The 24,272-nt window shown below is 45.7% G+C and overlaps 1 protein-coding gene across 1 annotated transcript in view; it reads left to right on the forward strand.

Annotated features, from left to right (window-relative positions):
- Positions 1-14,215, forward strand: part of sf3a3 (splicing factor 3a, subunit 3) — a 52,094-nt gene extending 37,879 nt beyond the window's left edge. Inside the window, exons 13-17 of the mRNA XM_072501351.1 lie at positions 5,405-5,569; positions 6,401-6,511; positions 8,362-8,452; positions 10,583-10,638; positions 12,803-14,215. Coding sequence (XP_072357452.1) covers positions 5,405-5,569; positions 6,401-6,511; positions 8,362-8,452; positions 10,583-10,638; positions 12,803-12,880 — 501 coding nt within the window. The 3' untranslated portion in view covers positions 12,881-14,215. The remainder of the gene's footprint in view (positions 1-5,404; positions 5,570-6,400; positions 6,512-8,361; positions 8,453-10,582; positions 10,639-12,802) is intronic.
- The last annotated feature ends 10,057 nt before the right edge of the window (positions 14,216-24,272 follow it).

Here is a 24,272-nt window from a genome sequence, read left to right on the forward strand (position 1 = left end):
GCAAGTGGAGGTGGCATCTTGCAAGGGCATGAGTCTGAAGACTTTTTAACGGCACCTCTGCCATTCTCGCCGGTTCAATACTCCACAAGCCCAGTGGTAGTGGCAGCCCTGAGAGTGTGGGGGCAATGGAGGCAGCACATGGTGTTGGAGGTGGCATCGGTGTGGTCACTGATCTGTGACAATCACCGGTTTGCTCCGGGGGGGGGGGGGGCATCAGGAGATGGTAGCGGGCAGGGATTGAGAGATTTGGAGATCTCCTCATTGAGGAGGGTTTCCCAAGCTTGGAGGAGCTAGAGGAGGAGTTTGAAGTTGCCAGGGGGGAATGGGTTCCGGTACCTACAAGTGTGGGATTTTGTCCGGAGGCATGTTCCGGACTTTCCTCTCCTCCCACTAAGGGGACTGCAGGATAAGGCAATGTTGAAAACAGGGGTCGGGGAGGGTCTTGGAAATATATAAGGAACTGATGGAATGGGAAGGGGTTCCAATAGGGGAGGTGAAGAGGAAGTGGGAAGAAGAGTTGGGAGGGGTGTTGGAAGTCGGGTTATGGGAAGAGGCCCTGAGGAGAGTCAATGCACCCTCGTTATGTGCCAGGCTTAGCCAAGGTGCTCCACAGGACTCCTATGACTGTGGCCCGGATGAGTAGGTTTTTTGAGGAGCTGGAGGAGCGGTGTGGGGGAAGTCCTGCGAACCATGTACATATGTTTTGGGCGTGTCTGAGGCTGAGGGGATTTTGGCAGGGATTTTCAGATGTCATGTCAGAGGTCCTGGAAGGGACAGTGACGAGTCCAGAGGTAGCATTTGGAGTGTCGGAAGATCAGGGGGCCCGGGGGGGAGAGGGGCCAACGTTTTGGCCTTTGCCTCCCTGGTGGCCCGGAGACGGATTTTGTTGGGATGGAGGGACTCCGAGCCCCCAATGTCATCACCACCTTCTTCAGGGCAATTAGGGATGGGTAATAAATGCTGATCAAGCCAGTGACGCCGACATCTCTTGAATGAATTAAAAAATAAATGTTCAAAATGCACATCCTCACCTTATTCTTATGAAAGTGGAATATTTGATTTGACAGAGGGAGGTTTGCGAATAATTTAGTAAAATCATAATTTCACACATTCTGATATGATACAAACAGCCTTAATATACCATATCCTGAAATTATGAAGCACATTTCAGTTTGTAAAATTCTGACCAAATGGCAATAAATCTCTGTGACCTGAACCCTCTCTAATGAACAGTTTGACACTGCGGCCTCAAAGAGAGAAACCTCCACCGTCACACTATTATTGTGGATTATGTAGTTTAACATCCTTGTGCGTCTGAAACAGCATATTGCCTATTTGGCAACAGACTATGCTGTGTGAGATTTATTTCTATGTAATACAGGTTGGAATCCTTGTTTATGATCCTTTCCACTCATAGTGTAACGTTTGTCTTTCTTTATATTAAAGCATTTGAAACCTACCTATAACATAAAATCTATTGTACACATAAATCTGTAGAATTATGACTTCCGGTGACGACGGGCGGGAGGCAGCCGCACATTGGAGGGCTCCCGCTCGGGAATGGCATTTTTGGGGTCTAACGCCCGGTCCCAGGGGTAACAGGTGGCAAAAGCAGGGAGAAGGCACAGCGAAGGAAGATGTCGAGAACAAGTAAAAAGAAAAACGGCCGTGAAAAGAACAGCTGAAAGTCCGACGGGGAGTGGCAAGGTCACCGCGGGGACGGCAAGAAAAATGGAGGCTGGGGCACCAGGGGAGGCCGCAGTGCCCACGGCTGAAGAAATGATTAAGGTGATGACCGCGGAACTCGAAAGGCAGTTCACAAAACACATGGAGGCGATGAGGAAGGAGACGGGGGCGGTATTGAAAGTGCTGGTGGAGGAGGCGATTGCCCCGGTGAGGGTGGCGGTATTGAGCGCAGTGGCAGAGGTACGGGAGCAAGGCGAGGCGCTGAAGGAAGTGGAAGAGACATTGTTACAGCACAGCGATAAACTTACCTCGATGGGGAAGGAGATGCGGAAGGTGATAGAGAAAATGGAGAATAAAAATATTTTACAAAAAATCTGTAGAATTACATCCACAACACTACATGGACTGCAGTGGTTCAAGGAAGCTCACCACCACCTTCTCGGGGGCAATTAGAGATGGGCAATGAATGCTAGCCTAGCGAGCGACGCCCCTATCCCGTAAATGAACTTTTAAAAAATAGTTGCAGTTTGGTCTTCAGTTGAAATCTATACGAATAGATTGTTGCCCTTGTTGCTGCAGTGGGTGCGATTCTCCGGCCTCGTTCGAGTGAAATGAGGCCGAAAACGAGAATCGCATCAGGCACCAAATAGTTTGCGATGCAACCAGCCCGCTCCAGTAGACGAAATCGGGATCTTGCCAATTATCACCACTTAAGCCCTATTTCCATACAATTAACGAGAACCACCCCATATCCAGCGGCCTCCCCAGCAAGTAGTCATACTGGCACCGATTAGCACTCCTTTTGAAAAAAAGTGAATCTGGCAAGCTAAGGTAAGTAGACATCTTTGCTCACATGCAAAGAGCCCGGGGGTGCTAGGCTTGCCACCCCAGTGCTCTACGGGGGTGGGGGACTCTCCACGGTTGGATTGCCATGGGATGGTGGGGGTGCTCGTGGTGGCTGGGTTGCAACCACGTGCGGCACCTGCATATCAACCCCTGGATAATGTGTACCCATTCCGGGGGCAACCCTTGTCCCTGCCCCACAGACCACCCATAACCCCCATCGGCTGCCAAGGCCTCTGGCTAATAAGGAATTGATAATCGTGGTTAAGTGAGCACTTCACACAACCCAAGTGGATACCGGTGAGTAGGCGGGCCATTTAGCGTGGGTGGCATTGGCTAGCATCACAACCACACCCAGACGTTGATGCCAGGACAATGCGTTTGAACACTGCGGGAGCCAACATCTGAATGCGGAGGGAATGGGTCACAGCTCCTGGGACATGTTCACGGCCAGAGGGTGGGTGAGTGCTATGGGGAGGTGGAGGGGATCCCTGGAGAGATGGACCAATGGTTCGGAGGTAGGCCCGCATTGCGGAAGAAAGTGACAGAGGCACCATACTAGTTGTGCACAGAGGTGTTTATTGTGTGTAAGAGTTTCCCACTCTCCCAGTGGTGCCGCTCCCCCCTCCCCCGGTGCCGTTCGTGATCCACGCTGTACGTGGCCCTCCTCGCTCTACCACCGCTACGTCTAGGTGTGTCCTCAGGATGCACGTCAGAGGTGGAGGCAGCCAGCTGCTTTCCACATCCCGTCGGCTTTGATGCCCCTGGCGGGAGTCCTCTGGGGGCGGTGCGGCTGGAGAGTCCCAGCTCACTTGTCGGTGGCACATGCATAGCCATGCTGCCCTGTGCCGTGTGCTGGCTGAGAGACGTGGCCTCAGATGGGTAGAACTCAGGGGAGCTAGTGGCCACCATGGCCACTGGGATGGGTCTGGGTTGGTACCTAGTGCCCTCTCTTCCCGTTCGGTGCCAATAGGGCCCTGGGGTTCACCTTGGGACGGAGAGGCAGCTGGTTCGAGCCCCGGCTGCCCCTGCATCACCTGGCTCTGCCAGCCCTGGCAGCTCCCCATGGTCTGCACCATCATGTCGACACCCTCGGCGATGCTCCTCAGTGACTGGGACATGCTCTGCAGCACCTTGACAATGCTGACCTGCACTGGGACAACCTCCGCAGTGCCTCGGCGGATTCCCATCTGAGGGCGGGACATGTCCCGCAGAACCTCATCAAGGTCAGCCTGGTACCGAGTGACAACCCCCAGCGAGGCGGACATTCTGTCGAGACCCTCCGTCATGGCCATCACCGATTGCGCACCGCCTTAGACACCTTCAGTAATGATGCCGAAGTTGTGCACCAGGCTCTACACTGCGGTCGACACCCTAGCAGTGTTGGCCTCGGTGCAAGCATTGCCGGCGACATCTCTAGCGCCCGTAGCCTCTGGGACTCCTCCAAGCGGCTATGGACTTGCTGGAGTGTCGCTGACAACTCCCTCTGAATGTTCTGACCGCTCTCTATCGTCTCTATCAGCTCCGGGGTGACCTCTTCCACAGGCTCAGCATGGGTCCTGGGATCCAGCAGACCTCCGACGGCTGTCCCGTCTGGGGGTTCCTGCCTCCACCTGCTATACATCAACAGCTGTGTGGTGCTTACCAGATTGTGCTGCAGAAGCCTGACCACTAGCGGTTCCCACTGAGGTGCATGTATCTGCGCTGGTGGAGGGTGGGGATGACAGCTGTGATATCGCGATCTTGGCTTCCTCTGAGCTTTTCTCCAAGGTGTTCTCCTGGGAGGCTGGAGAGGGGGCCACCTGGGATGGACCGGTGCTGTTGGCTGGAGGACCTGTGGCAGAATGGACATGTGGTCAGAGGGATGGAATAAGGCAATATCAACTCACATTTGACTGGTCCCCAGAGTGGAGCCCGGTGGTTCCTCACCGCTGCAGCGTTAGTCAGCCTCCGCGTTGGTGACCGCTCTGTCCTCGGTCACCTCCAGGGCATGCTCCTCTAAGGTGGTGAGGATTCTTGTGTTCGGCACAGAACCGCCAGTCTTGACTCTCTCCCGGCAATTGTGGGAGAGCTTTTCCTGAGAAGACACAAAGAGGGCATCGTTAGCCACACGTGTGGTTCACAGTCGGAGCGGGGGGGTTGTCGGGGTGCAGGAAGGCTTAGGGAGGGAGGTTTGGGGGTTGCATGGAGAGTTGAGGGGTGGCGCTTGTGTATGGGCAGAATCCCAGCGGTGCAGCCATGAAGATGTTATTACTTGGCTGTTAGCCATCTTCATGGTCTCCTGTGTATACAGTTTTGAGAATATCATGTTCCCAAAGATGCCCCTGAAGATTTCTTTATCACGCTGCAGAGTGATTTTTGATGTTTTTTGCAAAATGTTCAATCCCATTAACCTCACAAGAGAAAATATTCACTGACTGAAAATAAAAACAAATTTGCCTGTATGAAAATAGTACTTTTGTTGTTTGTGAACATTGTCAATTAGAAGTGCAAGATTTGATGCTGAAATGTTATGATGTCGAAAGGCTAAATATTTTTGTGGCATGGTGAAAGAGTAGACTTATTGTTACTTTCATGGGAATTGAAATGAACCGGGGATATATTGATCGTGATCCTGCAAAATATCTCCTGGAGTTCATTTTCATTTTGTTGCATAAAGATTCTACATCTACCTGCAATTTTTCTAATGTTTAGTAAGCTGAAAAAATTACTTCTCTAATTATCTATTGCTGATTATTAATGTAGAATTTGTACAATCATAAAATAATTCTCAGAATTCATTGAGTTATGTCCTAATTGTTTTTGTATTTATGTTGATGCAGTGTTGTATCTGTGGCTCTTTTGAGTGATTAATTATGCTTTTTCCGCCCAACAGGAACAGAGACAGCTCACCAGAGAAAATGTACAACGCAAACAAGCTCGGACTGGAGAGGAACGAGAGGAGGAGGATGAGGAGCATGTCAGTGAGAGTGAAAGTGAAGATGAGGAAAATGAAATCATCTACAATCCCAAGAACCTACCATTGGGTTGGGATGGCAAGGTGAGCTCAAAGGAAAATGCAAAGATCACGCTTGTATTCCAAATGGGCTATTCTAATCTTTGTGACTAAATTACAACATTCAATAGAATGTTGTAGGCCGCAAGTTTTATTGTCCTGTTTTCCATATCATGCTGCAGTGTTTCATCTATTCATCCACTTTTGTGATTAAAATTGAATCAAGTTTGTGATGTTGAAGAAATTACACGGAGTCAGATTTCTATCTCATCAAGTTAGATATTACTTCAAGGAGAAAGCAAGTAAATTATTAGGTAAAAATGAAGAATCAAAATTTCTATTTAATAATAAGACATAATTGATAAGTAATGAATCCTCCTCCCTTAAAAAGGAAAGTAACTAAATGTAAGTGTTATTCCAATAAACAAGTTTATTGGATATTTGTTTCCTCAAAGTTGCTTGATTATTACCCAGGGTGCCTGACGCTGATCCTAGACAAATCTCACTTTTCAGTTGTCAGGAAAACTTCAAGTTTAGTCATAGTACTGTGCTGTATCTAATTGAATAAAAGACCAAGTACTAGTCTCTTAACTTAACTCTAACCTAGGCCCAGGCAGCGACTGCCTGAGTTTAATAGTTTATTTATGGTCCAGGTTGTGTTAACTTTCTTTACGTGTGGTTTTATATATTCAATATGCTTATAGGTGATACTTTGGCGTGCTTTAGCAATTATTTCCCTATTGTATTATTCAGTAACCAGCAATGCTATTGACCGTCAGTAGATGGCAGAGCTAATTACTTTGTAGTTCTCAAGGTTATGTTTTTGAATTGTAATTTTATCATTTCAACTTATTGTAACAACATTTTCCATTATAGCCTATCCCATATTGGTTGTACAAGCTGCACGGTTTGAACATCAACTACAACTGTGAAATCTGTGGAAATTATACTTACAGAGGACCGAAAGCATTCCAGCGCCACTTTGCAGTAAGAATAATGATTTGAACTTTGTGTAAACTTTTTAATTTAAAAAAACATACTATGGAATTTATTTTTACAGGTTAGATATTCACCTCTGCTATACAATGCACTAATTCCTAGATGAGAACTGTGTGTCAGGTTTATTTAATTAGATCTGTTCTAAATTGAATTCTAGGTGATGTGCAGAAATTACTTGGGTGACATATTTCCTCTCCCTTCCCTTTGGAAAGCACCTTTGGGAAGCACCCGAGCTTCTACTTGGTACTTCTCAAATGGTCTTGTGGGGAATTGCAACTGAGATATTGATGATTTGATTCTGACGGTGACACCACCTGAATTCTAATTTTCATTGATGTCTCCCTAGACTAGGTACCATTTAAGATTGAGAGGCAAGGGGTATAAATTAATTGCGTCTATGCTCTCTGCCTGTGTTCTGAAGTTGACTACCTCTGCAGAAGTCACCGACTTGCTGTAGCAACAGTTAAGATCGGTAAATCAGTCATATGGAGGTTGCAATTAATTTAGTCGCTGGCACCTTCTGTCAGAAGATGGGCGAAAGTAGTCCTGATGGAAAGTGCCTGGTCTCTGCTTTGCAATTACATGGAGCGACAAAGCTGAGATCAGGAAAACCTGGCCACGGAGATTACAAGGACATGGGAATGTTGTGCCACCTAGCCCTTTAGCACAATCTGATTTCTGATATGTGACATTTTCTACTCGTTTAAATTGTCTTTGATGGTGATACTAAGCTGGTTCAATCTGTTTTGAGTACCTTCCATTGGAGGCTGCTCATTCTATTCAACACTTAAAAAAACAAAGGCCATGTGGTGCGTTCATGAAGAATCTGTCATTTAAACCTGGGCCAAGGTTTTTCACTTGCGACCTGGGCCATTAAATGGAGCATGCTATTCTATTCCATCCAATGAGGTTGATGGCATAATGCTTTGTTCCAGTTTTTTTTTTTTTTAGAAAATATTTTATTTAGGCATTTAAAATTTTAACATTTTAAACAAAGAAACCCAACACACACAAAAACCCGACAACACACCCAACCCCCTCCCCAAGCATAGACCCCAAATACCCATACATTAGATTCCCTTACCCCCCCCCCCTGCTGCTAACGGTTAATTTTCCTTGAAGTAGTCGATGAACGGCTGCCACCTCCGAGTGAACCTCTCAAGGCAAACTTAATTTTCCCTAGCCTAAGAAACCCTGCCATGTCACTGACCCAAACACCCGACTTTGGAGGCTCCGAGTCCCTCCATCCCAACAAAACTTGTCTCTGGCCCACCAGGGAGGCAAAGGCCAAAGCGTCGGCCTCTCTCCCGCCCTGGGCTCCCTTGTTCCAGTATTTATAACACAGGCCAGAGATTGTATAGTGATTAGTAACTCCAAATGTTTTTAAAATAAATTTCGTGTGCCCAATTATTTTTTTCCAATTAACGGGGAATTTAACATGGCCAATCCACCTAACCTGCACATCTTTAGGTTGTGGGGGTTAAGATCCATGTAGACATGGGGAGAATATGCTAACCCACACAGACAGTGACCCGGGGCCGGGATTGAACCCGGGTCCCCAGTGCTAACCACCACCACCGTGCTTCCCTAACTTCAAATGTTTAATTAAGGTACCAACAAGATTAGGTAGAAAAGATTTGGTCAGCGAGGAGATAAAAGTAGAATAATCTGATCAAGCTGTTAAATAGTGTCTGATTGAATAAATTCTCTTGTAAAATCTAATTGCTGACCAAATTACTGCTAACAGCTATTCAGTAAATGGCGTGATAATTTGTAGGATTATTTATGTTTTCCACAGTTACTTCATTTAAATGTCATTTTTTTTGTATCGTTTCTAGGAATGGCGTCATGCTCATGGCATGAGGTGTCTGGGAATCCCTAACACTGCACATTTTGCAAATGTCACTCAAATTGAGGATGCAGTATCCTGTAAGTACTTGACTGTTTAAATTTGGGTCAATGCTGAACAAAAGTTCACTCTAAATCTTCAGTAACCCAGAGCATTTCCAAGAACAATCACTTAATCCTTCTCCACCACATTCTCTGCCACATTTATCGCGGACAGCCTGCTATAGCAGAAAAATGGTACAGACCCGTTATCATCTCCATAGGCTTTGCTCACTAAAGTATTTTATACTACTCATATATTGAGCGTGTTGGTTCAGTACTTTGCCCATTTGCAAAGTGTTTACAATTACAGAGAGTTATCCATTTATTCAGCCTATTGTACCATCCACCATGCATAATGGGCAAATCAATTTAGCATGAATACAGCCGCTATGCACAGAGGGGACTGTTTTAAAAATAGAGAGATTAGCTGGAAATATACAACTGATCCATTAGTATCTGGAAAGAGAAGACAGGCTAATGTTTCATTTACTTACTCTTTTGGTATAAAAGGTAATCTATTCATGTGTTCTGTGGAAAGTTGATTTTAGAATATTCTAGACTATCGCCATTTATAAAGCAAGTATCAAAAAGAAATGGAACAATTGAACCTTTATAGTAATTGCAGATTGTTAAAAAGATACTTATATTTGTTTAAACTAATATGTAACTGGAAAGTTTGTTTCTCACAGCTATCATTTTGAATTTTCTAGTTTACAACCACCCAAAAAGGAAAAGGGAGACAAACAACTTCTCAAAAAAACATTCTTTTAGAAAATAAAAAGCAATGTGGTGTTTCTAAATATTGAACATTTTTCTGTTTCCTTGAATCCTAAACTCCTGAAAATTGATCTTTGAGAATATAGAGGGATTTGCAACGGGGGTTCATATATTTCCGGAATAATCTATAAAGACCTTAGTCGTCGCTTCGATAGAGTTCACTTCAGTTGTTGTGGTCCGTCTTTCTAAGGGTCTATTTCATGCACATATTAAAAGTTTCTTTGCAGGCAGCTTATCATTGTGACAGATAAAGTTCACAGCCCTTTCTAATTAACACCAAATCACTGAATTGCAGCAGCGAGTCTGAAATGGTTTCCGTTAAAATTTGTCCAAATTGCTTTTCACTGGAGTGAACCCTGTTTTGAAATACTGTTGCAAAGTCATAAGATTTTCCTCTTCACTGCACTTTTTTTTTAAACATTCATTGCACTAGGGCCTAGCATTCCCTGGCGGGCATAGTGTTGTGTAATGTGGATGCTGAGCTTCTCAAATCAGGAAAGTTCCAGGTTCAATCCAAACCCTCTGCTGATTAACTGGTCTTGGCAATTGAGGTATTGTAATTGACAATGGGGACCTACACTCAGTGGCAAAGGTTTGGCTGTGATTTCAGCTCTAGACTGCTGTAAATTTATATTTGTGTGCAATGCCATCTCTAGTAGCTAGACTTCTGCTCTCTGATAACTGAATACACCAACTTCTATTTTTATTAAATGGATTTTTAATATTGGTTTAAAAGTTTTATTCCATGATTCCATTTTGTGACCACTGCAACTCACTGGCCTGACTGATGGTTGATTTCAAAGGCCATTACATTGCTTATAAAATTAAAATGCTGCACCTCCTCCTTGTTGCACGTGTCCTAACTTTCAATTTGATATTTCGATCTTCAATATCGTAAACCCAGAATAGCAAGCGGGCCTTAGAAAAATGACAATGTGCAGTCTATTTTGATCTCTGGTTCTAAAATGCTGCTTCTCCATTTTTCTCTTTCATTTTTTCTGCTACCCAGACAGTGGTAGGATACAGAAAGAATGAGTTCCTCTGTGAAAATACATAATCTAGGCAGTCATTTTGAAAGCGAGTCGCAAAAACAACCATGGAAAAACAATATAAATCCTCCTGTTGGTGCTTGGATTGGGTTCTGGAATTCTCTGCAGAAACAATAAGATTACTTATATTTTCATACGAGCAATTAATTGGAATCCACTGTGTTACCTGTTCCAATTCTGTATGTAATTCTATTTTCTTAATGCATAAAAGAAATTGAATTTGTTTTGAACAAGCTTTGGCTTCCGTGGACAATTTCTATTTTCTGGGATGGGTCAGGCATAAAGAATTCATGGTACTGTTTTATTTGGACAAGAATGATAACTTTGTTTTTCTAATAATCAGTGTGGGCGAAACTGAAGCATTCAAAGGCAGCAGAGAGATGGCAGCCAGACACTGAGGTAATTACTGTAAATGAGCTGCTTGAACTGTGAATGAAGCACATTACTTAATAGATTCTGCTTTGGAAATGTTTGGGGGTGGGCCAGTGTGGAGTCACCGAGCCCTTCTTCAAAGAGAACTCAAAGCAGCAAATTATAGAAATGCATGATGTGTCAGCTTTGAAAAAGACAGATTATCATTTGGGATCGGTACTCATATTATCCAAGCAACTTTGATAGCGCAGACCAAAATCGAGGTGAGGGGAGAACAAGTGGAAGGCATTAGTACAGATAAACTGACGACTGGTATAATGAAATATTTAATGGGGTTTAATACCCAATAAACAGATTTTGTAGCAAAATGTTGTGTCATTAATGTTGTGTCAATCAGGCATCTAAAGGGAATTGGAAAAGACAAAAAAAGAACAGCTGGGCAATGTGAGCTTGTTAAATAAATTGGGAGGCAACTCCGTTGCGATGCTTGAATGTTCTAAAAGATTCAGGCACTATTTTGTGATATTTATGCTGCAGTCAAAGAGCACGCCTGAAATGTAGGAACTGGTTATTCATAGATACGTCAGTTACTTTCATTTAATACAATCTTTTATGTGAAAATGAAATGAAATGAAAATCGCTTGTCACAAGTAGGCTTCAAATGAAGTTACTGTGAAAAGCCCTCAGTCGCCACATTCCGGCGCCTGTTTGGGGAGGCTGGTACGGGAATTGAACCGTGCTGCTGGCCTGCCTTGGCCTGCTTTATAAGCCAGCTCGTTAGCTATGTGCTAAACCAGCCCCTTGTACAACTCTTTCCATCTCTCAGCATTCCCTCATCAGCATTCCGCACCTTCTCATGCAACGTACAATGCCCGTCTTGGTTTGGAGACTTCTTATTGCGAATGGTTGGCTGCTCTCACTGCAATCAATGTCAGCCTGTTCCTGCTAACTTTGCTAGTTGGGAATCTGTGGCCACTGTTGTCATTTCCTGGCAATGTGGTAACCAGTCTGAGAATTCAACTGCTTACAAGCCCACTTATCCAAAAGCTGTGTGGAGCCCTTGCAGCCTGTTCTGTGATGAATGCAGCTGCAGTAAAGGCATGTTCTTTCTGCTTATTTAGTTTGCCATATATGTTTGTAGCATTTGCTACAGAGGCATTTCCAACTGTGAAGCTCACTCACATTTAATTTTAACACCATATTTGTCATTTGGAGCTTTCCTTTGAAAGGCCTGAGCCATTCAAAACTCTTTGGTTAATCTTAATTTTGTGAGCTAATTGATTTCCAATTTATTCCGATTTGTTGATTTGGTAATCAGCCTGCTCATTCTTGGGTAGACTGATTAGAAAATGTCCCCTTTTATAGCTGCATTCATTTTGCCCAGCTCTAAACAACGGACTGACTTGTGCCCTGCATATATTCACAGCCATAGCCACTTTCATTAAACGTTTACTTTGGGCTTTGGGAAATGTGAATTGACCTTGTGTAACAGTGCAAGCATATTGTCCACTCAATCTGGTGCTTTTTCTAGCATTTGCGCAATAGTCCAGTTACTTTCTGTCAACGTGTTATTGATTCATACATAAAATATTAAAAACTTGCATTTATCATTTGTCCCTTTGATGTCCCAAAGTGCTGCACAACCAATCTGTCACTTTTGAAGTATAGTCACAGTTATTTTGTAGACAAGCACAGTAGCTAATTTGCAAATGGCTGCAGAGAGCAATGAGCTGGATAGATAGTTAATTTATTGTGATGTTGCTTGAGAGATAAATGTTTGCCAGAACACTATGGGAACCCATCCTGCTGCTATTCGAATCGTGTCATAGGATCTTGTGTCAAATTGAACAGTTATATAGGGCCTTGGTTTAATGTCTGATCCAAACAATGACCCCTCTAAAATTGTGGCAACTGAGAAAGTGCCAGCCCTGGAGGAGGGCTTTTAACTCTGATTAGTACCACGGAGTCAAATTGACGTTCGAGTGTGTGATTATAGTAGTGATTCTAATTTTTTGTTTTGTGCTGTAAAATCTTACACGAGTTACTCAATGTACAGTCAATTTTATGTATTATATAAATTAATTTGCTTCTGAAGTAAGTGAAATATAATTTGGGGTCTCAGTCAACATAATGAAAACCAAATTCTTTCTGTAAGATACTTTAACTGGTGACTGGTAATCTTACATTTCAGGAGGAATATGAAGATTCAAGTGGAAATGTAGTTAACAAGAAGACCTATGAAGATTTAAAGCGACAAGGACTGCTCTAAAGTGTAGCTCCTTCCAGGCCGTTGTTTCACACCCGCAACTATAGTCATTGTTAAAGATACTTTGTTAGTTTAGATTTGTTTCTTCCTTTCATTAATTGATGGACCATGTACTGTACTGTCTAAATCTTTATCTAACTCAAAAGGCTGTGAAGAAAACTAGATGACAAATTTTTGTGTAGTTTTGTACCTGAAATGCTTTGCAAAACTAGCATTTTTCGTAACATTTTGGTCTTGCGTTGTATCTTTAAAACATGAGTATGGAAGTTAGCTTTCTCTCTTTTTTTGAGCAAGGAATTAGAAACCCTTGATGGAAGCATGGGTCTCTTGTTAGTGGATGTGAGACATTTAAGATCAGGCTTAAATTTATCGAAGAAGAATATAATTTATGGTAAACAGTATTCTTTGTTTAAAACAAATAGTGTGATCCAGTATGTTTTTAATTGTAGTCTTTTCACCCCAATTTCTGTAATTCTGATATTCTTTCACAAAGCAAAATTGTGATTTTTATTTTATTGCCTTTGAGACTGTTTTAAAAGATTTTTTTTTCTGTTTGTAACATTCTTATTCTTTTAGTGGGCACTTCCTGTCATTCCCACCATTTTATTTCCATCACACCTGCCCAACTCCCATCTGTATGGCAGGTGGTTCTATTCTCTGTAGGGCCACCTATCTCTGGCCTATTGCCTAGTTCCCCACCCACTGCTTTTCCTTGTTAACATGAGGTGAACTTTCCTCATCCATTAACTGCATAGCATACCCTAATCTGAATGCCAACCCCTTCCTCTCCCCTCATGCTGTATAAGAAAGCCATATGCAGGATAGTGTGTGAGAGTGAGTTAACGTTATGCCATAGGTGAAAAGTGTCATGAGTTAACAAGTATCAAGAGCTATAATGGAAGCATAGGGAGATTTAGTTGCATACAGAATTTGCTGATATATTGGCAGATTTGATGGGCACATTGTTATGATGGCGTAAATAAATAATCAGCGATTTGTGGCAATGGACAGAAAGATATGCCATGAGTTGCGAATTGCTGCGAATGACTGGCCAATTTTCATCACTGCCATTATAACATTCTAGAGTAGTTACAGTGCAGCAGGAGACTATTCGGCCTGTTGTGCTCATGCCAGCTCTATGCAAGAGCAATCTGTTAGAGTCACTCCCTCCTTTTCCCCATATCCCTGCAATTGGTTTTCTCTTCAAATGCTTGTCTAATAACTTTAGGGAAGCCGCAGTTGAATCTGCCTAAACTACCCTCGTAAGGCAGTACACGCCAGATAATAACAATTGTGCGTTTTTAAAAAAAATTAAAATGTTCCTCATGTCACCCTTGATTCTGTTGCCAATCGTCTTAAATCTGTGTCCCTTCTGCCAATGAAAAGTTTTTCTCTATCTACTCTGTAGACCCATCATGATTTTTAACAGCTCTATGGAATTTCCTCTTTTATTAGCCTCACGAAAGTGGGAGCTTGCCATCAATTTCACCATGAATTTCAAGAAGTTACTGCATTTGTGTTTAATTGAACTCTCCCACAGAGTTAGGACTGGTACTTATCAACCTGAGGACACTTTAAAATGATTTTAAATCCTTAAAACAATTAAATCATTCAAGATCCCTCTCTGCTTAATTCATCCTCTTACCTTCTCTGGCTTGAGCTGATTTCTATCCTTAAATCTCATTGATTAAAGAAATAGACTGTTGGTTCAGTCATTCATCAATGTCCCAGATATCCTATATCAGCCCACACTGCCAGCAATTTATAGCAGTTTTTCAAGCTGTAGAATGAGATGTGCAATGGCAGCAGGTTCTGGGCCTTGGTGGTAGTTTATTCAATAAGTTATTCATTTTTGATAAAATAGAATTTAATTTGTGGGAGTATATACCATTCATATGACGAGAGTAAAAAATAAACACACAAAAAAATTTTTTAATCTAAAAAGCAAATGAGAAATACCCCCACCCATCCCAGCTGTGGAGTGGGAAACTTGGCGAGGGTGGCAGGTTGGAGAGCCCATCACCTTCACAACTCCACCTTGACAAGCTCAACATTCCCACCCTTGGGCCAGTTGAGGTACTTTAAAGGGCATCATTCTGCTGCCTTTGGCATTCCAACCAGCCATGGGGAAGTTACCATGTGGGCAAATCAGGTTAAAAAGGCTGATAAACCCAATGGCAGGCAAATTGTACAAGGCAAGTTTTTCTTTTTTTTTATATACAGAGGGTAGTGGGTGCCTGGAACTCGCTGCCGTAGGGGGTGGTGACATTTAAGGGGCATCTTGACAAATACATGAATAGGATGGGAATAGAGGGATACGGACCCCGGAAGTGTCGAAGATTTTAGCTTAGACGGGCAGCATGGTCGGCACAGGATTGGAGGGCCAAAGGGCCTGTTCCTGTGCTGTACTTTTCTTTGTTCTTTGTTCAACCTACAACCTTTTCGACATTGAAGCCAAATTGAATGTGCACGACCATTCAGCAACATTCCCACCCTTGGGCCAGTTGAGGTACTTTAAAGGGCATCATTCTGCTGCCTTTGGCATTCCAACCAGCCATGGGGAAGTTACCATGTGGGCAAATCAGGTTAAAAAGGCTGATAAACCCAATGGCAGGCAAATTGTACAAGGCAAGTTTTTCTTTTTTTTTATATACAGAGGGTAGTGGGTGCCCTTTTTGCTGATTGGGATTTAATCCCATTGGAGCTCCTGCAAGTGACTGCAGCAAAGTTATCACCAGTTGTCTGGCTGGTGGACTGGGCTATGGTCGTGCACATTCAATTTGGCTTCAATGTCGAAAAGGTTGTAGGTTGAACAAAGAACAAAGAAAAGTACAGCACAGGAACAGGCCCTTTGGCCCTCCAATCCTGTGCCGACCATGCTGCCCGTCTAAGCTAAAATCTTCGACACTTCCGGGGTCCGTATCCCTCTATTCCCATCCGATTTGTGTATTTGTCAAGATGCCCCTTAAATGTCACCACCCCCTACAGCAGCGAGTTCCAGGCACCCACTACCCTCTGTATATAAAAAAGAAAGAAAAACTTGCCTTGTACATCTCATCTAAACCTTGCCCCTCGCACCATAAACCTATGCCCCTAGTAATTGACCCCTCTACCCTGGGAAAAACCATGCCTATTGTAGACCTAGCAGGTCACCCCTCAACCTCCGTCGTTCCAGTGAGAACAAACCGAGTTTATTCAACCTCTCCTCAGAGCTAATGCCGTCCATACCAGGCAACATCCTGGTAAATCTCTTCTGCAGGCTCTCTAAAGCCTCCACGTCCTTCTGGTAGTGTGGCGACCAGAATTGAACACTATACTCCCAAGTGTGACCTAACTAAGGTTCTATACAGCTGCAACATGACTTGCCAATTTTTATACTCCATGCCCGACCAATGAAGGCAAGCTTGCCATATGCCTTCTTGACTACCTTCTCCACGTTTGTTGCCCCTTTCAGTGACCTGTGGAGCTGTACACCTTGGGTATAACTAACCCTTCATGAAGTCGGAACAAATCTAATTGCTGTGTACTCCGAAAACACACAAAGCGTGCATATTTTGGTGGATCATTCAAGGGAACCGGGGGGAAAAACTCCAATTTAAGATGCAAAGTGTTCTTTTCTATGGCATTCAACTTTTAATGCACTGTTTGAGCCTAGTATGTTTTCTATTGCTGCCCATGCTCAAAAGGTTTTATCCTATTTCTATAAGTTGTGCTTTGGGCTACAACATGCACAGTTGCCAGTTTCCCTAATAGTAAACAGTGGTCATATTCAGTCCCAAAGTACCTTCGGGGAAGTATTGCATCACAAGACCAATTACCTTACGATTGTGGTGGGGGGAGATTTATAATGAGCGTACATCTGGCAATAACTTTTAATTTAAGTGCAATTTTCTTTTGTTCATTTCAAATGGAGTGTTGGGTGATTTATTATACTGGGACTTATTTTTCCAGTTGGCCGTGGTGAGTTAAGGATATAATTGAGGCACCATTGTCCAGAACTATTGGATTCTTGAGACTGCATTGCTACAATTTATAAGAGTTGTGTGTGAGCCCAGGGTAAGCATGTTATTGCCTCTGGGAGCCTCGTATAATTATATAAGAATCATTCTTCACATTTGCTAACCAAAAAAGGAAAGAAGGCAGCTACACGCTGACGATCCATTGATTCTGTGCTATGCTTTTTAGTGGAAGCAGCTGCAGCGGGCCAATCAATTACTGCTGTAACACCTCCCATAAGAATTGCCACTGGAAACATTGACACATCTGGTGATACTAAGGAAGCAATGATTGCTGTGTCCTTTTCCCCCACCACCAGAGAAGGGTTTGCATTTATACATCATCTTTCATAATCACAGGACATTCCAAAGTACTGTACAACCAATGAAGTATTTCTGAAATGTGTCACACTGTTGTAATGTAAAACAGGGACTGGTTTAGCACAGTGGGTTAAACAGCTGGCTTGTAATGCAGAACAATGCCAGCAGCACGGGTTCAATTCCCGTACCGGCCAACCCGAACAGGCGCCGGAATGTGGTGACTAGGGGCTTTTCACAGTAACTTCATTGACGCCTACTTGTGACAAGCGATTATTATTATTAATGTAGGAAACGCTCCAGCATCCACTAACTGCATTGTGATAATGACCAGATCATTTGGGTTTTTTTAAATAAATATTTTTATTCTCCATTTTCACATTTTCTTCACAATTTACACCCCACCAATAAACAGTAAACGGTAACGAATACAATGTCAATCCCCTTATTAACAACAACGATCCCATACTCCCAAACAACGACCCACCTGACAATATAAGCATCAATTAAAACAAACCCTCCCAAGGTGGAAAAAAAAGGAAACGGAATCAGGGATCGCCTATGGTCATCCATATTCAATGCCATCCAATCCCCAAAAGAGTACCGTGAATGACACCCATGAATTGTAGACACCGCCCCACCCCACCCAGACTCCTCCCCTTCAATTCCTCTTGTAAACTCCTCCCCCCGGCTAGACTCACAGAAACCTGTTCTACCAGGTGCCGATGACCGCAGCCCCTCCCCCCACCTTCCGCTCACTGGCCGGCTTAAACCGGCCAGCGTGGAGGCACCCGCCCGGGTCTCCTATCCCCTTGCCCGGTCCCAGGAAAACCAAGAAATCCCCTTTAGCACACAACCCCAGCATGCACACCCAAGCCCCAAAGAGCCATCATTGCAAACGAAAGTCCCATCTCTTCCCTTGTCCAAATATACAGCGTCGACTCATTTAGTACATACACCAACACGCAGTGAAAAAATAAAGTTACGTGAGGCTACATCGGTACACGACCATTTCTCAATTCTGCCACAGTACTTTTGCCTTCGCAAACTCCTCCGCTGCTTCCGCCGTCCCAAAATAAAAGTCCTTGGATTCGTAGGTCACCCTCAACTTACACTATGCCGCACTGCACCTTGCTGATGTACAGTGCTGCCTTCACCCGGCTGAAGGCAGCCCGCCTCCTCGCCAGCTCCACCGTAAAGTCCTGGAATATGCGTACACCAGCTCCAGCCCACTGCACCACCCGCTTCTGCTTTGTCCAGCACAAGTCTTTCTCCGCGCTATACATACGGAAACACAGAGTTAATACTCTTGGTGGCTCACTCGCCTTTGGCATAGGCCTCCACGACCGATGAGCTCATATCGGGAGGATCGTCCCCCTCCCCCAATAGCTTCGCCAACATCGTGGCAAAATACTCCGTCGGCCTCGGGCCTTCCACCCCTTCGGGCAAACCCATGATCCTCAGATTCTGCCACCTGGATCTGTTTTCCAGGTCTTCCATTTTGGCTCGCAGACCCTTGTTGGTCTCTATCACCTTCCGCAACTCCTTCCCCATCGAGGTGAGTTGATCACTGCTGCGATAATGCCTCTTCCACTTCCTTCAGTGTCTCACCTTGCTCCCGCACCTCCCGCTGCACTTGATACTGCCACCCTCACCGGGGAAATCGCCTCCTCCACCAGCACTTTCAGTACCGTCTCCATCTCCTTCATCGCTTCCGTGTGTTTTGTGAACTGTTTTTCAAGTTCCACAACCATCACCTTGGTCATTTCTTCTGCTGTGAGCGATGCGGCCTCCCCTGGTGCTCCAGCCTCCGCTTTCCTTACAGTTCCTGCACTGACTTTTTCACTCCCCGGCGGACTTTTATTAACCCCCTTTTTCACGGCCGTTTTTCTCCCAAACTTGGACATTTCTCCTCCCTGTGCCTTCTTACAGCCTTTTCAGCCTCCATTGCTCCCGGGACTGGGCGTTAAAACTCCAAAATTCCTTTTCCCGAGTGGGAACCCTCCAATGTGCGGCTGCCTCCTGCCCGCCATCACCGGAAGTCCACCAGATCATTTGTTATTTTAATAAATTTAGAGAACCCAATTATTTTCTCCAATTAAAAGGGGCAATTTAGCGTGACCAATCCACCTAGCCTGCATATCTTTGGATTGTGGGGGTGAAACCCACACAGACATAAGGAGAATGTGCAAACTCCATACAGACAGTGACTCGGAGCCAGGATTGAACCCAGGTCGTCAACGCCATAGGCAGCAGTGCTGACCACCAGGCCGCCCTGATCATTTGTTATTCTAATATTGATTGAGGAATAAATATAGACTAGGACACCAGGAGTAACTCACCTGCTCTTCAAAGTAGTGCCACAAAATCTATTATCTCTGCCTGAGAAGGACCGACAGGGTCTACGTTTAGTGTCTTATCTGGAAGACAGCACCTCTGATAGTGCAGCACTCCCTCGATACTGGCTTTGGCATTTGTGCCTTTCAACTCTTGAGCACTAAAGCGAACATTTATTCATAAGCATTTTGCTTAATCTCTTGAATGCTGTCGGCAGGGTTGGTAAAGTTTCTTCACACAACATTTCTCAAGCATGATTCATACTGGTAGCAGTTATCATACAACGCCCAACTTTGACGCACATTGTAGGAAACCAACATGAGAGTCATTTTTTAAAAAAATGGAGATGTGGGCATCGCTGGCAAGGCCTGCATTTCCCAGCTAACCTTGGGAAGCTAGAGGTGAGCCACCTTGAACCACTGCAGTCCATTTATGTGGCACTCCCACAGTGCTATTAAGAAGGGAGTTCTAGGATTTTCCTCCAGCAGCAGTGAAAGAATGGTGATATAGTTTCTAGTCCGGATGGTGTGTGGCACAGAGGGGAACTAGCAGGTGGTGATTTTCCCTAGCCCTTTTGGGTGATAGTTGTGGCTTTGGAAGGTGCTATTGACAGCCTTGGTGAGTTAATGTAATGCCTTTTATATATTGGACACACTGCTGCCACAATGTTTAGGTGGATTGGCCATGATAAATTGCCCTTCGTGTCCAGAATTGCCCTTAGTGTTGGGTTGGGTTGTGGGGATAGGGTGGAGGTGTTGACCTTGGGTAGGGTGCTCTTTCCAAGAGCCGGTGCAGACTCGATGGGCCGAATGGCCTCCTGCACTGTAATTTCTATAAATACAAATGTGCTGGTGGTGGGGGGAGTGAATGCTTAAGTTCATGGATGGGGTCGACTGCTTTGCCTTGGGCAGTACCAAGCTTCTTGCATGTTGTTGGAGCTGCAATCATCCAGGTAAGTGGAGAGTTTTCCACCACGCTCCTGACTTGTGCTTTGTAGATGGTGGACAGACATTGGGGAGTTAGACAACATTCAGGGTTCCTAGCCTCTGAACTACTCTTGAAGCCACATTATTTATATAGCTTCTAATTTCTGATCATTGATTTTTTAAAAAAATATATTTTTTATTAAAGTTTTGCAAAGTTTTTCATAATAAATAGTAATAATCCTAACACAGCAAAGTAGAGTGAAGATTAACATAGTGCAAAAAGAGAATATACAATAGCAATTGACTAGACTTGACCCCACGCGCCTCAGTCTTTCCACACCCTCCCAACGGAGCACTCACCCCCACTCCCCTACGGGTCGTTGTTGCTGCTGACATTTAAATTTTCCCTGAGAAGCCAGCGGACAGTATCATGCCCCCACTCAACAGCAGCAGCTCTGTACACTTGGCAAAATTATTTACACACATAAGTAGGCATCTGTTCGTGGTGTTGTCGTCCCTTGCTTCTCCCAGACGGAGTTTGCTGCCGTTGTAGTCTCGTTACGCTTCTGCGCACTTCCGCTTCTGCGGCCCTCCCGTCTTCCCTGTTTTCTCTGTTCCTGTGGATGTTAAGTTTGTTAATGTTTCCCTGCCTCCTCCCACCCCCTCCCTGGCTCTCTATTGTTCCGTCTCTTCCCTCTACACCCCCTCTCCCCGCTCCTGCCCCCCCCCCCCCCACACCCCGCTCACCTTTCCTTCCTCTTAGATTTAGCTGTCCCCCCGCCCCCCACCTCTCCTGGTCTATCTTTCCCTCTCATGCTTTGGCTACTCTCCCCTGTTTCTTGGCTACCTGGCTATTCTTCTGCTTGTTTGTTAGCCACAAACAGGTCTCGGAACAATTGGGTGAATTGCTCCCATGTTCTGTGGAAGCCGTCGTCTGACCCTCGGATGGCGAATTTGATTTTCTCCATTTGGAGAGATTCCGAGAGGTCGGACAGCCAGTCTGCAGCTTTGGGAGGTGCTGCTGACCGCCAGCCAAACAGGATTCTACGGCGGGGGATCAGGGAGGCAAAGGCAAGGGCGTCAGTCCTCCTCCCCAGGAATAGATCTGGCTGGTCTGATATCCCGAAGACCGCCACTTTCGGGCATGGCTCCACCCTCACCCCCACCACCTTGGACAGTGCCTCGAAGAAGGCTGTCCAGTACTCCACAAGTCTGGGGCAGGACCAGAACATGTGGGCGTGGTTGGCTGTGCCTCCTTGGCACCGCTCACATCTGTCCTCCACCTCCGGGAAGAACCTACTCATACGGGTTCTTGTTAAGTGGGCTCGATGTACCACTTTTAGTTGCGTCAGGCTGAGCCTTGCGCACGTGGAGGTGGAGTTGACCCTGTGCAGTGCTTCGCTCCAGAGTCCCCACCCTATTTCGATACCCAGGTCCTCCCACTTCATTCTTGTTGCGTCCAATACGGTGTCGGCCCCTTCTACCAGTCGGTCATACATGTCACTACATTTTCCTTTATCTAGTATGCTTGCGTCCAGTAACTCTTCCAGTAGTGTCTGTCGTGGTGGTTGTGGGTATGTCCCTGTCTCCTTTCGTAAGAGGTTTTTTAGTTGCAGGCACCTTAGCTCGTTCCCCCTGGCTAGCTGGAATTTCTCTGTCAGTTCGCCCAGTGTTGTGATCCTGCCATCCGTGTATAGGTCCCTGACTGTCAGTGTCCTTCTGTCCTGTCCCCACCTTTTGAAGGTCAGTCAGCGCTGGCGTGAACCTATGGTTGCTGCAGATGGGAGCTTTACCCGACATTCTGGTCAGGCCAAATTGCTGCCGTAGTTGGTTTCAGAACTGGAGGGTGGCTATCACCACCGGGCTGCTGGAGTGCTTTTTGGGTGGGGATGGGAGCGCCACCGTGGCGAGGGCCCGGAGGGAGGTCCCCATGCAGGAGGCCTCTTCCGCGCGCACCCACTCTGCTTCTGGCTCCTTGATCCATCCCCTTATTCGCTCGCCATCGCCACCCAGTGGTAAAGTTGTAGGTTTGGGAGGGCAAGCCCACCCCTTGGATTTTGTTTTTTGTAAGACCTTCTTTGGGATCCTAGCATTCTTCACCCCCCCCCCCCCCCCCCCCCCGCCCCAATACAAACGCCATGACTAGTTTGTCTAGTGCTTTGAAAAACGCCTTGGGGATGTAGATCGGGATGGATCTGAATAGAAAGAGGTACCTGGGCAGCACGTTCATTTTGATCGTCTGGACTCTCCCCGCGAGGGAGAGTGGGATTGTGTTCCATCTTTGCAGGTCCTTTTTTACTTCCTCTGTCAGACTGGTGAGGTTCCATTTGTGGATCCCTTTCCAGTCATGGGCTATTTGGATCCCCAGCTAGCGGAATTTGTGTCGGGCTTATTTAAACGGCAGTCCCATTAGGGCTGCCCCACCTACTTGTGGGTGTACCGGGAAGATCTCGCTTTTGCTCATGTTGAGTTTGTAGCCCGAGAAGGCGCCAAACTCTTTCAGGGGGGCGATGATTCCGTCCATGCTGCTCTGTAGATCCAAAATGTAGAGGAGCAGGTCATCTGCATAGAGTGACACTCTGTTCTCTGCCTCCCCTTCAGATCCCCCTCCAGCTTTTTGCTGCTCTGAGCGCGATTGCTAATGGTTCAATCGCTAGAGCGAACAGCAGCGGGGACAGTGGGCATCCTTGTCTGGTGCCCCTGTGCAGCTGGAAGTATCGGGATTGGTGTTGTTGGTCCATACGCTCGCCATGGGAGCGTTGTATAGGGACTTTACCCAGGAGGTGAACCCTGTTCCAAGCTCGAACCGCTCCAGTACCTCTATGAGGTATTTCCATTCAACTCTGTCGAAGGCCTTTTCTGCATCTAGGGAGACGATCACCTCTGGTGTTCTCTCCCCGGATGGGGTCATTATCACGTTCAGCAGGCGCCTGATGTTCGAGGTAAGATGTCTACCTTTGACAAAGCCCGTCTGGTCCTCTGCGACCACCTCAGGTACACAGTCTTCTCACCTTTTGGCCAGTATTTTGGCGTCTGCATTCAGCAGTTAGATGGGTCTGTATGACCCACATTCCGTTGGGTCTTTGTCTTTCTTAGGTATCAGCGCGATTGAGGCCTGTGCTAACGTGGGCGGCAGTGTGCCCCTAGCTAGCGAGTCTGTGAACGTCTCTCGCAGGTGCGGGGCCAGTGCTGTCGCAAATGTTTTGTAGCAGTTCGCCGGGAACCCGGCGCCTTCCCCGCCTGCATGGAGCTAATGCTGTCCATGATCTCTCCCAGTGCTAGTGGTGCTTCCACTAGCCAGGCGCTCTACGGTCGGGGCCTCGGAGTATTTACGGTCTACCTCCAGTATGGACTCGACCAGCTGCTGACTAGCCACCCTTTTCTCCCTATCTCTTCGCGCTTTGAAAGCGATGATTTCCCCTCTTAGTACGGCCTTCAGTGCTTCCCAGAACATGGAGGGTGAGACCTCCCCGTTCTGGTTGTTCTCTGTGTACTCTGCAATGGCCCGTGATAACCTTTCGTTGAAGGTCTTGTCCGCTAGTAGGGCGACGTCCAACCTCCATGTGGGGCGTTGGGCCCTGCCCGTCTCCAGCCTCACGTCCATGTAGTGTGGAGCGTGGTCTGAAATCACAATTGCGGAGTATTCCACCTTGTCTATCCCTGGAAGCAACGCTTTCCCTACCACAAATAAGTCAATTCTGGTGTATATGTTGTGTACCGGGGAGAAGAAGGAGAATTCCTTCTCCTCTGGGTGGGCGAACCTCCAGGGGTCCACAGCTCCCATCTGCTCCATAAAGTGACTGAGTTCCCTTGCCATTT

This window comes from Scyliorhinus torazame, chromosome 1 (genome assembly GCF_047496885.1).
Source record: "Scyliorhinus torazame isolate Kashiwa2021f chromosome 1, sScyTor2.1, whole genome shotgun sequence".
Lineage (NCBI taxonomy): Eukaryota > Metazoa > Chordata > Chondrichthyes > Carcharhiniformes > Scyliorhinidae > Scyliorhinus > Scyliorhinus torazame.